Genomic DNA, 18,861 nt, shown 5'->3' on the forward strand with positions numbered 1-18,861 from the left:
ATGTATACATTACTGAAACAGCGACATCTACATTGGCTCGGGCACGTCGTGAGAATGGCTGATGGTCAGATTCCAGGCCATCCTCCAATTCCTGTATGGAGAATTAGTGCAGGGAAAGTGCCCCAGAGGGAGACCACAGCTGTGATACAATATCTGCAAGTGAGATCTGAAGGCCTTAGGAACGGACCTCAAGAGATGGGAAACTTTGACATCTGGGCGTTCAACCTGGAGGCAGGTGGTGCATCATGGTCTCTCCCAATTTGAAGAGACCCTTGTCCAGCAGGCTGAGGCAAAAAGGCAGTCCCGAAACCAGCAAAATCAGGGAGCTGGACAGGGGACAGATTGTAGTTGTCTTCAGTGTGGAAGGGATTGTCACTCTCAAACTGGCTTTCACAACCACATTAGAGGCTGTTCCAAGACATTCAGAACACGTTACCATAGTCTCTAGAGACTGAAGGATGCCTACTATTAATAACCATCATCATGTGCTGTCAAGTCAATTCTGACCTATGGCGACTCTTTTCTAGGGTTTTCCAGGTAGAGTACTCAGAAGTGGTTTACCATTCCCTTCTTCTCAGGATGACCTGGGGCTTTGCAGGTTGCCCAAAGCCACACAGGTTGGCTCTACCTGCAGTGGGAACTGAACTCCCAATTGGGAATGGGCATTCTTATTTAAGGGATACAGAATTCTCAAAGTTCTGTCTCTGCCTTTATCAGAGCACAATCAAATTTGTGTTCTTCACATGTGTATGGATGAAAGAAAGTTATTAAACACTGCAGGGCAGATAATCTACAGTAGGACCCATGTGTCCTGAGGGGAGGGGGGAATAGATTCCAAGCCCCCATGCCACACAGATGTCTGAAACTGCAAACATTGCCTTGCAAATGCAAATGATAAGTGCACCGATGTCGAGGAACAAGGTGCTTAGGTGCATTTGAGCCAGCAGCTACAGTTCCATTCCTCAAAACAGCCGCCAGGAGAATGCGTCACTGCTCCCTGGCCCAAAGAGGAGATGAAAGGGTTGCTTTTCATTTTGGACTGCAGTCAGCCATGATTAAATGAAACACTGGTAACTTAAACAGTGGATATAGGGGTCCTACTGTATTGCACTTAATTCCTACCTCTACCTCGAAAGCAATTTAGGCCTTCAATGGCACCAGTATGGCCCCTCCAATAAAAGTGAATAGGATATTGGTAGTAATGAAAAGAGGAGCCAGTCTTTCTCCAACACCAAATAAAATAAGTTATCCTTTTAGCCTTTTGTTTCTGTTCATGGGGTTTTCTTGGCAAAGATACTGGAGTGGCTTGCCAGTTCCTGCTCCAGGTGGATCGCGTTTAGTCAGAACTCTCCACTATGACCTGTCCATCTTGGGTGTCCCTGCATGGCATAGCCCATAGCTTCTCTGAATTACTCAAGCCCTTTCGCCACAACAAGGCAGCAATCTGTGAAGGGGCTTTGTCTAGTTACCCTGTATCAAAACTGTGAACCTGAGAAAGAAGATAGCATCCTGCATCATACATACTTTAACTTTTAATTCCCTGCATATACTCCAATAATTAATGTGCTCGCTTTAACTGAGTTTTCCACTTTGAAAATGGCAAGACATTTAACACAGATGTAATTGCACATTTAGGCATGCATAGGGGTTAATCTTTGAGATGTACCAACTACCAGCAACTTCTCCTGCTCTAGGCAACAGACAATGCTCCTTTTTCTCTAGAGACAGGCATGATAGCAAGGTTCCAGTGTTGACATGGAGGATGCATTTAATTTCACTATGAAATGAGTGAGTTGTATTTAACTAGTAAAGAAAGCACACCTTTGTTTCATTAATAAGCGCAAAGAAATAACCTGCTTTTTAAAAAGAATGAAAACTACAAAATTGAAGAGCTGTAAGGCAATGAGAAAAAGCCAGAGAAAAGCAAGTTGGTAAATTCCTTCTACTGAGAGAGCTCCTGTACAGATGGAAAGGAGCTGTGTTGCCAGTGACCTTGCTCACTGTTCCGCACCAGTTGAGTTTTTCCAAGTATTCTCCTTCTATGGGAGCTATGGACGTCCCACCCTCACTTGCATTGAGTCTTGCCAGTGTGAAGCTCAGAAACAAAACAGAGTGGCATCACTATAACTTAACCTGGAGAGGTTAAAAAAGAAATGCTATAGCTTTCTACCCGAATAAAGATTGTATAGATGTATACGTATAGGGCCCTAGTTCCAACACTAGTTAAAAGGTGACAAAACTAAGGAAGACCCCTGCCAAAGACCACAGGGAACCTCTACTAAGAGGTACTTTTAATCAGGATTAGTGGTACTGTGTTAATTGGATCATTGCCCATTTGACTCAGGTGTGACTATATGCATGGATCCAGTGTGTGCCCCTAAATTGTTGCAATTTCTATACAGTAACATTTGGATAATGTTGGAAGTCCAGTTCAAGGAGACTGGCAAAGTCTTCTGCTTGACTGCAAATCCACTTTAAAGTCATCTGCTCCAAATTGCTACCACTTCTGTCAAAGGTATCCAAGTGTGTATTAAAAATGTTCTGGTTGGAATCTGCATCCTACTGAATTATATACAACACACAACAGACACACACAGTTTTAATAGCTCAATTTACTCAGTGAAGAGCAATGTCTGTCAGCCTTGTTTAGGAAAAGTATAGCAAAAACATACCCATTTCAATGGCTGGCCACTGATTGTTAACAGGCAGCACTGTGATGTTCAGATCATAGACTGGGAGGTTAAGGTGAAGTGGTACAGGGGGCGGGAGAATTTCATCAGCACAACAGCCATCCACTCTTCCAGCTTCTCCATCTGAAATAATGAAAGTTACGCTGTCCATGATGTGCTTGTGCCCTATTTCTCCTCCTAGAAAACAAAAAACACAAAAAAATCACTGCTTTTGAAGAACCTAAGAGACTTTCAACAACCAGAAGGTATAAACTAGTTTTCTGACAGCCAGTAAAGGCACCACCGGGTAGTTTAAAGTGTTAGGATGGAGGAGATATAACCATCTTCAAAAACAGGCTGGTGAACTTGTTGGTGGCAGTAATAAAAATTGTCACATTTTATGGCAGAACAAGTGCTAGTTTTAGCCCCACAGTGACCCCATCATATGAATAATTAACATCATGATGGGTACCTATTCGACAGAACACAATATACTCAAAGCAAACAAGCATACTGGGTTCAAATACCACGTGCTGCTTTTCAGAGAACACATTTCAATAAGTTGTCTTTATGACAGACAGATCACTGGGAGATGAACAATAGGAAACAGGTTGCACAACATCTTTCTGCATACCATTATGCACTTATAAGAATACGGTGGTGGGGAGCAAAAACAAAACTGTGACAGTGAGATCTCCTTCCACAGAGTTATAGGATTTCCTCAGTTAAAGAGTTAATCCTCCATGCACCAGCACTTCTGAAAAGACAGTTTAATGTTTAAAAATACAAAGAATAACTCCAGGAAGCAACATCATCAGGGATCTCACAGAATGCCATTTCAGAAAACGTAAGAGCACACCAAGGAACTTGTATTTATCCGCAACACTAAGCTGTGGCTCTCAAGATACATATACATTATTTAACAAGAGCTTGTGGGGGGGAAGAATCTTTGTATTCTGTAGACTTCAGGTTCCTGGGATAAATTGTTACCGAGTGAAAGGAAAAATGCAACAGAAATCCCTATCTTTGCTTTAAGGAGACAGGAAAAGGGACAGAGACAAAGGGAGGGTTGAATCTGAAAGGAAGCTCAACTGGCCAGAACGTCAGGTTTTGGGCATAACTATCAAATTGTTCAACTATCAGTTGAACAGCTGCCTATCTGGTCATTACAGTTCCTTTCTGTAAACATAAATGTACACCATTGCAGGGACACAAGGAAACAGAGATGTGGAGATTCAAGGCTGGAGCAAATTACTACAACTACAGTTTTTGCTCATTAGGCACCACCAACCCATGTTTGCATGTAGGCAGATACTATTTGGTGGCTTATTGACATTCCACAGTGATAAGTGAAAATTCAGTTGCAGGAATTGTCTTACACTGTAGCAAACCAATGGTTAATCTAGCTTACATTTATCAACACTGGCTGGCAGCAGGTCTCCAGTGTTTCAGGTAGAAAGCTTCCCTAGTGCTAGCTGGAGACACCAAGGTGCCTTCCACATGAAAGGCAAGTGCTCTGCTACTGAGTCAGCTGAGGATCTCCAGGAACTAAGAAAGTGAGGGACATGTCAGAAGCTGAAAAAGATGGGATAAAGACCTTGAGGAAAGAAAAGCTGCTGGCAAGAATTACTGAAACTCCACATAAAAAAAAAAAACTAAGATAATGGCCACTGGTCCCATCACCTCCTGGGAAATAGAAGGGGAAGATATGGAGGCAGTGACAGATTTTACTTTCTTGGGCTCCATGATCACTGCAGATGGGAACAGCAGCCATCAAATTAAAAGACGCCTGCTTCTTGGGAGGAAAGCAATGACAAACCTAGACAGCATCTTAAAAAGCAGAGACATCACCTTGCCAACAAAGGTATGCGTAGTCTAATCTATGGTTTTTCCAGTAGCGATGTATGGAAGTGAGAGCTGGACCATAAAGAAGGCTGACAGCCGAAGAATTGATGCTTTTGAATTGTGGTGCTTTAGGAGACTCTTGAAAGTCGCCTGGACTGCAAGGAGAACAAACCTATCCATTTTGAAATAAATCAACCCAAAGTGCTCACTGGAAGAACAGATCTTGAAGCTGAGGCTCCAGTACTTTGGCCATCTCATGAGAAGAGAAGACTCCTTGGAAAAGACCTTGATGTTAGGAAAGTGTGATGGCAAGAGGAGAAGGGGACAACAGAGGATGAGATGGTTGGACAGTGTCATCGAAGCAACCAACATGAATTTGACACAACTCCGGGACGCAGTGGAAGATAGGAGGGCCTGGCGTGCTCTGGTCCATGGGGTCACGAAGAGTTGGACACAACTAAACGACGATGAAGTATCCCCCATCTTGTAACTGTGTCATTGTGTCAAACATGGACACACAACTGTTTGAAGAGGGGGAGGCTGCCAAACCTAGACAGCCTCTCCAACCTCAAAACCTCAGGATCTGATGGAGCAGGCTACCCAGCTAAAGCATCCTCTTCTTCCTCAGACCACTGCATTTCCATGTTCAGAAAGATGATAGACAGGGTGTGGCTATCATGCTTCTTTCAATGTATGTGGGCTCTATATATTTTCTTAATCACTAAATTTCGCTTTACGCTCCATCAATTTCACCAAGAAAGATTTAAGGATATACTTAAATTTTGAAACTAAAATTAATGGGATTTAAAATTGTTAAGTCAAGCAACTGTGTGCAGTGTACCTAATATTTTAATGAAAGTTTCATCAGTTAGCTAAAGATGCTGACCAGCTGATTTTCCAGGAGGACGTTCAAGCAACTGGCAGTTTCTTGGACACATTTTTTTTACAACTTCCTGCAGTGCAATATACTACTTATCCATAAAACATCCTTACCACCATGTGACCACTAGGGGAAAATGTTGCAACTTTTTTTAAAAAAAGAGATTAAAAAGGTAAAGGTTCCCCTTGACATTTTTAGTCCAATCGTGTCCGACTCTAGGGGGCGGTGTTCATCCCATTTTTCAAGCCATAGAGCCAGCGCTTGTCCAAAGACAGTTTCCGTTGTCACATGGCCAGCACAACTGTTTATCTTCCCACTGAGATGGTACCTATTTATCTACTCGCATTTACATGCTTTCAAACTGCTAGGCTGGTGAGGAGCTGGGACAAAGCGATGGGAGCTCACTCCGTTGTGTGGATTCGATCTTACAACTGCTGGTCTTCTGACCCTGCAGCACAGGCTTCTGTGGTTTAGCCCGCAGCGCCACCATGTCCCAGTTTTTTAAAAAAGAGAATAGTCAAAGGCAAATAAAAGACAGATAAATTTGTCGAGGCCACGAAGAAGAACAATAGATAGTTACCAGTATGTACATAGGAGATGGATCCTTGTGTAAGGTCATATTGAGAAAACCTATCCACTACCAAGTTATCCTTTTTAATCACTCCATGCTTGGGAAGCCGAGCAATCATGTAAATCAGCCTGGAGTCATCACTGTCAGCATCTGTTGCGTACAGGTATTCGGTAGTAATGAACACTCGACCTCCTTCCAGGCATTCCAGATTTGATTTTAATCCAGCCTGCAGTTCTGGTGGCTCATCATTAACTGGTATGACCTTAAATGAGTAAAAAAGAGAAGACATCACTCAGGGCTAGAAGGAACTTTTTGGCTTTAACAGTGCATCACAAATTCCATTCTCATGCCTTAGAAAGTGAAAACCAGTGAAATGCTCACTTCCACTGGATGGGCAAATCTAGAATGTTGGCCATCAGGAGCACAAACTCCACACCATAAGTCCTTGCAGAAATATGAGCATTTTGTTATGAGGCACCTGGTCTGTGCCATGCCAATGGTGCAATGGAAACAAATCAGTTATTTTAATAGCTATGGGTTGATTCAGTCTTGTTCCAACACGGAGAAGAGATCAGGGAAAGACAAAACAGGTGTGCATAGTTGGGAATTGTGATTTTTGGAAAATGGAAGCAAAGGTTTTGTTATGGCTGTTGTAGCTTTTTTTGGCTGTTTGGCTGTGCTCTGGAGGTTTTTCTTCCTAACGTTTTGCCAGTCTCTGTGGCCAGCATCTTCAGAGGACAGGAGTTAGAACTCTGTGTTCTGGTGTAGGATAGTTGAGTATTTGTGGCTGTGGGATCAGTTTTTGTTCTTTTCAGGATACTGGGTGATTATGGTGATCAGGATGTTTTTTGTAATGGGTCTATTGTTGTGATAAGGAGGAGAGATGATCTGTCACTGTGATTGGTGGGTGTCGTTAGCTAGTCTTTTGTGTGCAGTATGCAGTCCTTGTGGTTGGGTAGAGTTCATTGACCTTTTTGCAGATTGTATTTTTCAGTGCTGAGAGCCAGACTTTGTTGACAAGGGACCCCTCACCACTGCAGGAGTATACCGGATACCTTGCAGTTGTGGCCAAGACACTGCAGACTAAAACAACCGGGGAAATCGGCAATAGCTGGACATGCCCTGAAACAAGCTGGACATGAAATCCTATTTCAAAATACAGAAGTACTGGACAACACCAGCAATCATTATGTTAGACTACACAGGGAAGTCACTGAAATCCACAAACATCAGCAAAGCTTCAACAAAAAAGAAGAAAGCCTAAAACCCAACAAAGCCTGGCTCCCAACACTGAAAAATACAGCCTACAAAAAGGTCAATGAACTCCACCCAGCCACAAGGACCAGTGATCACTGCACACAAAAGACTAGCTAACAACACCCACCAATAACCTCCCCCTTATCACAGCAATGCACCCATAACAAAAAACTCCCTGATCACCATAATCACCCAATCTCCAGAAAAGGACAATAAACTGATCCCACAGCTTCAAATACTCAACAATCTCACACACTACACCAGAATACAGAGAGAGTTCTAACTCCTGTCCTCTGAAGATGCCAGCCACAGAGACTGGTGAAATGTTAGGAAGAAAAACCTCCAGAACATGGCCAAACAGCCAGAAAAACCTACAACTATCATCAGATCCCGGCCATGAAAGCCTTCGAGAATACAAAGGTTTTGCTACTTTTTCTTGCAAGCCAGGAGGGGAGAAGCATGGAAGCCCATGGCTTCATGTGTGACATCTAAATACCAAAGGTTTTAGGTTATTGTTTTAATCAAAATTCATTGTCTTCAAGTTTGATCACGGCAAGCCTTTCACAGCTTTAAGAACTTGATTAAAGAATGGTCAAAGCCAATTTTAACTATATCTAAGCTCTGCTAATAATTCATGTTATACCCCTTCTGCCTGCAGCACAATATAATGTTAGAGCTTGGCTGTTTTTTTACCCATTAATTTTTTTAAAGGAAGTAGCAAGTACCCTTTCCAAAACAAAACACTTGCTATCTTTTTCCTAGGCTATTTCTAGTTGTTGCTTTAGTAGAATTTAAAGTAAAACAGGCTGGGAAATGAATTTCAGGAAAAGGGATGCTAGAAGAGGAAAAAATAGGGAGATGACTTAAAGCTTGGAGACTTCCCAGTCCTGGGTGGCTGTATTCTCTAGTTAGCCAAGCTTTACCCAGATTATGATCACATTTACTCCGATTCCTTCTGCGCTCTTTTATACAATCAACTGGCAGAGACGTAACTGGCCTTTTCCAACATTTGCCTGAGCTGCCTAAAATATATCACAGGAGCCCATTCCTATCATATCACAAGGATCTATGCCTATGGCATCACAAAGCCCTGCATGTGGTCTCAGGTACTGCCCCCAAGACCTCAGGGAATGGGAGGCTGCTGATCTGGCAACCCAATATGTTGTGCATAATGCCTGCCCAAGCTGGCCGTAGTCCTGCCCTGAACTGGTCTGTACTGCTAAGAGGGACCAATTCTCCTTGAGAGTATCCAAGCTCTAGAAAGGTTGGGTCAAATTAAACTGGTACTGTACCTCTATGCAAGCACTTAACTATAATAACACCTGCAACATACAACAGGCACATTTGCAGATGATCTGGAGTTCGACTAGGGAAGGGGGAAAATACTCTGGATTTGGCACTAACAGATCAATGGGTACTTTCTGGGAAAGCTCATCTCTTTCCATCAAAATGTATCTCCACTCAGCTCATTCTCATCCCCTTTACACATTTGGCAGGAAACCTGATTTTAATACATAGGTCTTCTGCTATCATGGCTGGCTATGTTATTAACTCAGGGCTATTGCCAGGGCATTTCATCCATAGCCGGTAGACCTAATCTAAACAGAGATTTTTGTGAGAATCAAAGGAGAGGATTAATGGCAATTAAAAAAAAACTACCAAGTGAAGCTGAAGAAACCAGTATGTGATTAATACCTTCCAATTATACTTTCATAACATATATTGCTGAGTTGTTATTACCTGTACGCTTAACGTCCCATCTGCGGTGTTAAATCCATCTGTTGCTGAAAATATGACTCTATCTTCAAGGGTTTCTGAACTGTCATGCTGATACCTTTTAAGCATAATTATGAAGAAGTTGGACACTCATTCATTACAGTTTGGAACAAGTGAGCTGGGCAAGAACAGAGGCTATCAACTTCCATATTTACAGCTCATAGCCTTAACGTATTTGGACCCTGGCCACATCTCCATTTGAGAGAATCTGCTCAGTTCTAGTGGGATTCAGTAACACTAAATGAGTTACATCAGGAGGTGGTAAGGCAATAACCACAATACATTTCTGTCTTGGATAGCAGTCAGACATAGATAGCTAACAGCTGTTGGCTTACTGTGACATACATCTACATGGGAGCCATGCAAAAATTAAAACAATAGGAAGGATTTCATAAATAAGGATTACATCAGACAATATTCTGGACATCCATGGGGTTCTTTGGGACCTTATTAGGGTTTCTTAATTAATTTACTAACACAACTTGTAGCAGTTGACTAGTTTTGATGGCTTATCTCGACATGTTGAGTCATGTGTTCTTGCTGTGAATGAGAAAATTTGTGGGTATTCATTACTCCCTTAATGTACACAGATGAGTGTTCAATACGATTCAAATACTCTTGGTTTGGATCAGTCCCTGAGAATCAACTGATCCCTGACTCAGCACTTTTTGTGAACTGCTGAGCACAGGGGGTCTCTTGAGAAATTGCTTAGTGGATCAGCTGATGTGGAAGTCAAACTGTTGGATTAGGATGACCATACGTCAAACCCCACTCAGTTCCCTTGATACTGCTACCCTTGCTCAACCTATATGCAACATATTTTAGTCTCTACACATACATCTCCCCTTCATGGATTGCTGCCTTGTCGTGGCGAAGGGGCTTGAGTAACTCAGAAGCTATGGGCTATGCCGTGCAGGGACACCCAAGACGGACAGGACATAGTGGAGAGTTCCGACTAAACGCAATCCACCTGGAGTAGGAAATGGCAAGCCACTCCAGTATCTTTGCCAAGAACACCCCATGATCAGAAACAAAAGGCTAAAAGATATGACGCTGGAAGATGGGCCCCTCAGGTCGGAAGGCGTCCAACATGCTACTGAGGAAGAGTGGAGGACAAGTACAAGTAGCTCCAGAGCTAATGAAGTGGTTGGGCCAAAGCCGAAAGGACGCTCAGCTGTGGACGTGCCTGGAAGTGAAAGGAAAGTCCAATGCTGTAAAGAAAAATACTGCATAGGAACCTGGAATGTAAGATCTCTGAACGTTGGGAAGCTGGAGGTGGTCAAACAGGAGATGGCAAGAATAAACATCGACATCCTGGGCATCAGTGAACTAAAATGGACAGGAATGGGCGAATTCAGCTCAGATGATTATCATATCTACTACTGTGGGCAAGAATCCCGTAGAAGGAATGGAGTAGCCCTCATAGTCAACAAAAGAGTGGGAAAAGCTGTAATGGGATACAATCTCAAAAATGATAGAATGATGTCAATACGAATCCAAGGCAGACCATTCAACATCACAATAATCCAAGTCTATGCACCAACCAGCATTGCTGAGGAGACTGAAATTGAACAATTCTATGAAGATTTACAACACCTTCTAGAACTGACACCAAAGAAAGATGTTCTTCTCATTCTAGGGGACTGGAATGCTAAAGTAGGGAGCCAAGAGATAAAAGGAACAACAGGGAAGTTTGGCCTTGGAGTTCAGAACGAAGCAGGACAAAGGCTAATAGAGTTTTGTCAAGAGAATAAGCTGGTCATCACAAACACTCTTTTCCAACAACACAAGAGGCGACTCTATACATGGAAATCACCAGATGGGCAATATCGAAATCAGATTGATTATATTCTCTGCAGCCAAAGATGGAGAAGCTCTATACAGTCAGCAAAAACAAGACCTGGAGCTGACTGCGGTTCTGATCATCAGCTTCTCATAGCAAAATTCAAGCTTAGACTGAAGAGAGTAGGAAAAACCACTGGGCCACTCAGGTATAATCTAAACCAAATCCCTTATGAATACACAGTGGAAGTAAAGAACAGATTTAAGGAACTAGACTTGGTGGACAGAGTGCCTGAAGAACTTTGGATAGAGGCTCGTAACATTGTCCAGGAGGCAGCAACGAAAACCATCCCAAAGAAAAGGAAATGCAAGAAAGCAAAGTGGCTGTCCAACGAGGCCTTAGAAATAGCAGAGAGGAGAAGGGAAACAAAATGCAAGGGAGATAGGGAAAGTTACAGAAAATTGAATGCAGACTTCCAAAGAATAGCAAGGAGAGACAAGAGGGCCTTCTTAAATGAACAATGCAAAGAAATAGAGGAAGATAACAGAAAAGGAAAGACCAGAGAGCTGTTCAGGAAAATTGGAGATATTAGAGGAACATTTTGCGCAAAGATGAACATGATAAAAGACAAAAATGGGAGGGACCTAACAGAAGCAGAAGACGTCAAGAAGAGGTGGCAAGAATACACAGAGGAATTATATCAGAAAGATTTGGATATCCCGGACAACCCAGACAATGTAGTTGCTGACCTTGAGCCAGACATCCTGGAGAGTGAAGTCAAGTGGGCCTTAGAAAGCCTGGCTAACAACAAGGCCAGTGGAGGTGATGGCATCCCAGTTGAACTATTTAAAATCTTGAAAGATGATGCTGTTAAGGTACTACATTCAATATGCCAGCAAGTTTGGAAAACCCAACAGTGGCCAGAGGATTGGAAAAGATCAGTCTACATCCCAATCCCAAAGAAAGGCAGTGCCAAAGAATGCTCCAACTACCGAACAATTGCACTCATTTCGCACGCTAGCAAGGTTATGCTCAAAATCCTGCAAGGTAGGCTTCAGCAGTATGTGGACCGAGAACTCCCAGAAGTACAAGCTGGATTCCGAAGAGGCAGAGGAACTCGAGACCAAATTGCTAACTTGCGCTGGATTATGGAGAAAGCCAGAGAGTTCCAGAAAAATATCTACTTCTGCTTCATTGACTATGCGAAAGCCTTTGACTGTGTGGATCACAACAAACTATGGCAAGTTCTTAAAGAAATGGGAGTGCCTGACCACTTTATCTGTCTCCTGAGAAACCTATATGTGGGACAGGAAGCAACAGTTAGAACTGGTCATGGAACAACTGAGTGGTTCAAAATTGGGAAAGGAGTACGGCAAGGCTGTATATTGTCCCCCAGCTTATTTAACTTATATGCAGAATACATCATGCGGAAGGCTGGACTGGAAGAAACCCAAGCCGGAATTAAGATTGCCGGAAGAAATATCAACAACCTCCGATATGCAGATGATACCACTCTGATGGCAGAAAGTGAGGAGGAATTAAAGAACCTTGTAATGAGAGTGAAAGAGGAGAGTGCAAAAAATGGTCTGAAACTCAACATCAAAAAAACTAAGATCATGGCCACTGGTCCCATCACCTCCTGGGAAATAGAAGGGGAAGATATGGAGGCAGTGTCAAATTTTATCTTCCTGGGCTCCATGATCACTGCAGATGGAGACAGCAGCCCTGAAATTAAAAGACGCCTTCTTCTTGGGAGGAAAGCGATGACAAATCTTGACAGCATCTTGAAAAGCAGAGACATCACCTTGCCAACAAAAGTCCGAATAGTCAAAGCTATGGTTTTTCCTGTCGTGATGTATGGAAGTGAGAGCTGGACCATAAAGAAAGCAGACCGCCGAAGAATTGATGCCTTTGAATTGTGGTGCTGGAGGAGGCTCTTGAGAATCCCCTGGACTGCAAAGAGAACAAACCTATCAATTCTAAAGGAAATCAACCCTGAGTGCTCACTGGAAGGACAGATCCTGAAGCTGAGGCTCCAGTACTTTGGCCATCTCATGAGAAGAAAAGAGTCCTTGGAAAAAACCTTGATGTTAGGAAGGTGTGATGGCAAGAGGAGAAGGGGACGACCGAGGATGAGATGGCTGGACAGTGTCTGCGAAGCAACCAACATGAACCTGACACAACTCCGGGGGGCAGTGGAGGACAGGGGGGCCTGGCGTGCTCTGGTCCATGGGGTCACGAAGAGTCGGACACGACTAAACGACTAAACACACACACACACACATACATCTACATGGGAGCCATGCAAAAATTAAAACAATAGGAAGGATTTCATAAATAAGGATTAAATCAGACAATATTCTGGATATCCATGGGGTTCTTTGGGACCTTATTAGGGTTTCTTAATTAATTTACTAACACAACTTGTAGCAGTTGACTAGTTTTGATGGCTTATCTCGACATGTTGAGTCATGTGTTCTTGCTGTGAATGAGAAAATTTGTGGGTATTCATTACTCCCTTAATGTACACAGATGAGTGTTCAATACGATTCAAATACTCTTGGTTTGGATCAGTCCCTGAGAATCAACTGATCCCTGACTCAGCACTTTTTGTGAACTGCTGAGCACAGGGGGTCTCTTGAGAAATTGCTTAGTGGATCAGCTGATGTGGAAGTCAAACTGTTGGATTAGGATGACCATACGTCAAACCCCACTCAGTTCCCTTGATACTGCTACCCTTGCTGAACCTATATGCAACATATTTTAGTCTCTACACATTTTAAAGCCTTTTTGGGAGGCCACAAAGATCCATAAAAGGCAATACAAAATACATTTGTATAAACATCAAAAGATACAATCATTCAAATATCTTTATACTGGAATATATAACCAATACATGTATACTTTGAGAGAAAATTGACAACAGAAATTTCAACAGACTGTTCTCTTTAAGTAACTATGTACAGGTCACATACTACATTTGGAGCTGTGTGTCCTCTGTATGGGCAATTGGTTAGCTACCTGCTCATACATACTTAGATTCCCACAGCTTAGCCCACCTCCCACATTTGCTATCTTAGTTTAGGGGAAAGCTATGTTTCTCCTTTATTGAAGTTTGCCTGTCACTACAAGAAAACTATGGTTTGCCAAGAACCTGGACTAAAAAGAAAGAATCTAATCATGTAACAGCAGGACGGAGCATATAGGGAGAACATTCATTCATATAATGCCAAACCCTAGCTCACAGTTGCATCTGAATCAGCTGCTCAATTATATGCCTGAGGGCACCTATGAAATATGTGGCCAAATGAAGACTTGAGATAGGATTTTCCATGCCAAAAACCCTGCACTCTGGGCACTGTAGCCAGAAATTAAGAGCATTCAAATTTAATATCACATCATTCTGAATATTCAACCAAGATTCTAAAAACCAACAAAACCCAGTATTTTTTTAAAGTCACAGAATCATCTTACTACTCATTATAGTCATTCACAATGAATATATATGCATATTACCGAACTTTGGAAGAATGTAAATCCCAAAGGGTAAATTTCTCTGCCTCCAGCATGGCAACTCCATGTAGTTCGATGTGTCCATGTAAAGGTGATTTCTTCAGTTCAATTTGGATATCACTGGTCTTTGTGTCCACATCTGTAACCAGTAGATGCTTTGCAGTGATGAATGAACTAGCACCTTCCTCTACTTTCAGATGACTGGTGAAAATCTAAAACAATCGTAAGTTCATAGAATGCACTGCAGAACTGTAAGAAACAGCATGCCAATATAAATGGACAACAGTGTGTAACAACATATGAGCATACAGAGCTGAATTCCACTAAAACAACAGTCCAATATACATGGAAAGAGTGCATGTAGGGACAAGTAGCTAGCTAGATGGTAGCTAGATAGATGGATAGCTCAGTGAATTGGGTACCTGGCTGAGGAGTCAAGAGTTTGATTCCCCATTGTGCTTCCCAAGAGAACAGCCAGCCGGTGTAGCTTTGAGCATGCAGCACAATCCCATGGCAATTCCAGAGGGGAATGTTAAACCACTTCTGAATACTCTATGCCTAGAAGAGCTTGGAAAGGCTTGCCATAAGTTGAAATTGACTTAATGGCAGATAATTATTAATTAGTGAGCATATGGAGCTGCTTTATAGGAAGTCTGGCTGCTGACCAAGTGTTGCTATCCTACTAGAGATTCTTTTAGCAGATGATGCTGACAGCTGAACCTGTGATCTTCAATATCAAAGTGTATGTTCTGAGGTACGATATCTCCTTTATAATGTCAAATTTCACATAGTAATGCAGAATTAAATTTTTGGGAAGGCTGTGGCAGGAGGTGAATGAAAACTCAATCAAAGTCGTTTGTGTCATAATCCTTTATCTGATGTATGGTGAGGAAATCAAGATGGCTGGTTTACCACTTACTCACAATTCTTACCACAGTCTAATCTCTCAGGTATGTAGTCAACCCAAAAAAAAGGCTGAGCAATTGAGTAGTGACTGTCATTCAAGAAGGCTTACTAGTTTAAAGTTTGTGTTGTGATGTAACACTATAATAAATCCAAGTCCTGAATCCTTAAAGCATCTCCCAATAGCTATGTAGCAATTTTAACCATTATCTGCAATTTATACTGTAGCTGGAAAGCCTGCATGAAAAAGATCCTGGCCCACTCATTCCATTTTTTTTTTTTTGGCCCACTCAGGAGGAAGGAAAGGCATTTAGCACCTGCTTATAAGCCAGAATATGCCTGACCTTGAGTCATTAATCAAACAGCAGGTAGAAGAAAACCATTAAGATGTACTTGTTTTCATCATGTCACTGACAAAATAACGTTCCCACAGACCAATCTCATATACTGACAGTACATAACACAGAGCTAGTTATCTCTTTCTTGGCTTTCAGCTTAAAAGAAGACTCTGCTTTCCTTAGCAGATATCCCAAAAGACATATGGCATCTTTCTATTCTTATATTATCTTTTCCTAAAAAGGTACTGAAATGGTAAGAAGGCTAACAAATATCGCAGTCCACCTTCTGAGGTACAAGGAAGATTATATAGAATTCTCCTTGAAAAGAAACAAGGATAACTAGCTGCCCACTTATGGCAGAAAAAAGGAAATACTGTGGTCCAAATATCCTGAATTTAGAAATTAAGCTGCTCCACGCTATGCCCTGATACTCTGAGAAAGCAGCTTTTCTAATTCATGTGAAATACTCTTCTTCCATGTGGGTTGTTTTTAAAAAATCTAACAGCTCATGGATTGGGAAAATAAGCTTACCTACTGTAGTGAACATTTTTTTAAAAATGGAAGTTTAGAAAGCCTTAGTTAGAAATATGAGAGGCTCAGCTCACAGAACGGTTCCAAAAATACTTGAACTTTTTATAATGGTTGTCTCTTTTTTAAAAGAAAAAGAAAAAGAGGATAGCTCATTTTCCATCTGAACAAACTCCTAGCTATTATTTAGGGAATAGCATCAATAATTTAACATTAAGAATCTCTCCACTTGCTACAACTGCCTGAATAAATTGCAGCAAAGGCACTTGGTTTCTTATTCCGTTTATAGACTTCAAAAGGAAATACCATGCATAGAGAGAGTAAACACTGCAGTAATTGTACCAATGCATGGACTTCGATTTACAGGAGCAGTGTTCCAGATGTTTTGGGCAGTCCATACTCACTGGCAATACAGGCTAGGGTTCTGTCCTTTGTAGTTCAAAACATCTGGAGTGTCAAATGCTTACTGTTCCTGGGTTAGAAGGCAGGGTGAGTTTGTATGTAGCTGGGAGAAGCATTGGAATGGAACAATATATTGTAAAATCTCTGTAGGGTGGGTTTTTCAACACAAGTTCAACATCAGCATCCACACAGAATCTCATGTAATTCTATATTTCCTGCTTTTTTATCACATCTTTTGCAGGACTTCTTGAATCTTAAAAAGCATAGTAAAACTGTAGGAGGTATGATACTATGAACACAAGGAATGGCAGTTCTTTAATTCAGAAATTCAGAAAGGATATTAGCTCAGGATGACATTGACTAGTGGTTCCCAACCTTTGGTAATCCAGATGTTCTTGGACTGCAACTGCCAGAAACCCCAGCTAGCACAGCTGATAGTGAAGGTTCTTGGGAACTGAAATTCAAGAACACCCAGGTTACCCAAGGTTGGGAACCACTGATCTAGACAGACTGGGAACAAGGAAACTTTATTTCACGGGAAAGCTTTTCTATCAGCCTTAAGATTTGTATCTTTCAACATTATTTCCCCTCTATTAAATACTATATAATACAGTAGGATGTAAATACTATCTAATATAGTAACACAGGAAGAGATGTTATCTGAGGTTATCTGAGAGCAATACCATCAGTGCTCTATACCACTGGTTCTTAACCTTGGGTTACTCAGGAGTTTTGGACTGCAGCTCCCAGAAGCCTTCACCACCAACTGTGCTGGCTGGGGTTTCTGGGAGTTGCAGTTAAAAAACATCTGAGTAACAAAGGTTAAGAACCACTGCTCTAAACTTCAAGCAAGGTCACCAAAGGTAGAATGGTCAAAGCTGGGACAACGGAATAGCATCGATATATTAATTAATTAATATATCCATGCTACTCCAGAATTAATTATTAAGATCAGCAAAAATTTATTTCATCATACCAGTGGTTATGGAGGTTGAGATATTCTTAAAGTACTGCTATTAGGAAGCAGCAGTAGTGGAAGCTAACACTAGCATAGACTACGGCACTAATATTCAAGCTAACTCTTGTTAGTAATGCACAGAAAGTGGCAAATGTAAACCACTTCTGAATATTTACCTTGAAATTCTATGATAAGATAATCCAAAAATGAAATGAGAGATAGTGCTGGAAGATGAAACTTCTACTTCTACAGTACTCAGTTGGTTACTGGACAAAAGCAAAGGATGCATATGAACAGCACTTTTGCTAAAGAAGGAACTGTATTAAAGCTGAATGCACATTTGGTCATTGATGTGCACAGAGGCAAAAAAAAAAAAAAAAAAAGAGCCCACTGTTACATTATGAGCTTAATTGGAATATGGAATGTAAGAAGTATAAATCAAATATAACAAGAAGTGGTATGCTCAAACATTTCCAAGCTTGTTGTGTAATAGTTAAAGTGGACTGGAACAGGTTGTTTTCAAACAGATAACAGTGAAGTTTTTTACTTTGGAAATGACCAATTCAGAAGAACCAGAGTGGCTTTCATAGTGAGAAATAGCGCAAGCAATCAGAGTTTATAATGTAAAGTCTCACTGAATAATATCAATAAGACTTGAAGGAGTTTACCATCATAACCACCGCTGATGTCTGTGCCCCAACTGCAGACTCTGAAGAAGAAATTGAACACTTTTATGCAAGTGTCCAGGATGAAGCTGATCCCACATTAAAACAGGATGTTGATAATTATGGGTCACTGGGATGCAGAAATAGGAGACAAAGCAAAACCAAACACTGCTAGAGAACTTGGCCTTGGAATATGAAATGAAGAAGGAGAGTGATGTATGGAATTCTGTGAACCAAACAATTTGCTCATTGCAAATACACTATATGCTTCAAGCAACTAAACAAATATTGTACACATTGATGTCACTTAATGAACAATATAGAAATCACATAAGACTATAAAATTGTGTATTTTTTCTGCAAAAATAAGGTCAGGAGCAGACTGTGGTTCAGACAATGATAATATAAAAACTTAGAATCAAGCTGAAGAAGAACAGTGAAACAATCTTTATGCCAAACTATAATTTAAATAAAATTCCTGAAGAATTTAAAAATCATATAAAAACAGGTTTGCATTTCTAAAAAAACAAAATCACCCTCAGAAGAACTGTTGACCAAAATCAGAGAGATCATCAGAGCAGAATGCAAAAAGACTATTCCTATACTCAGAAGAAAATAAAAGCCTTAATGTATGTTTGATGGAATGCTTACAATTCTTAATGACAGACAAGAAAGTAAAGGGTTACAGAAATAGGGTCAGAATCTGAAATGCCACTTTTCAGCACCTTGCACGTAAGGATAAAACTATTGTAATAATCGCCACCATAAAATAA

General features: G+C 41.2%; 1 protein-coding gene across 3 annotated transcripts in view; it reads right to left on the reverse strand.

Annotated features, from left to right (window-relative positions):
- LOC110077136 (FRAS1-related extracellular matrix protein 1) overlaps positions 1–18,861 on the reverse strand; it is a 149,961-nt gene that overhangs the window by 105,637 nt on the left and 25,463 nt on the right. For all 3 annotated transcript variants that reach the window (XM_072997709.2, XM_072997708.2, XM_072997710.2), the window contains exons 14-17: positions 14,298–14,506; positions 8,963–9,056; positions 5,975–6,227; positions 2,673–2,867 (exon numbers count right to left, since the gene is read on the reverse strand). In XM_072997709.2, coding sequence (XP_072853810.2) covers positions 2,673–2,867; positions 5,975–6,227; positions 8,963–9,056; positions 14,298–14,506 — 751 coding nt within the window. The remainder of the gene's footprint in view (positions 1–2,672; positions 2,868–5,974; positions 6,228–8,962; positions 9,057–14,297; positions 14,507–18,861) is intronic.

This window comes from Pogona vitticeps, chromosome 4 (genome assembly GCF_051106095.1).
Source record: "Pogona vitticeps strain Pit_001003342236 chromosome 4, PviZW2.1, whole genome shotgun sequence".
Lineage (NCBI taxonomy): Eukaryota > Metazoa > Chordata > Lepidosauria > Squamata > Agamidae > Pogona > Pogona vitticeps.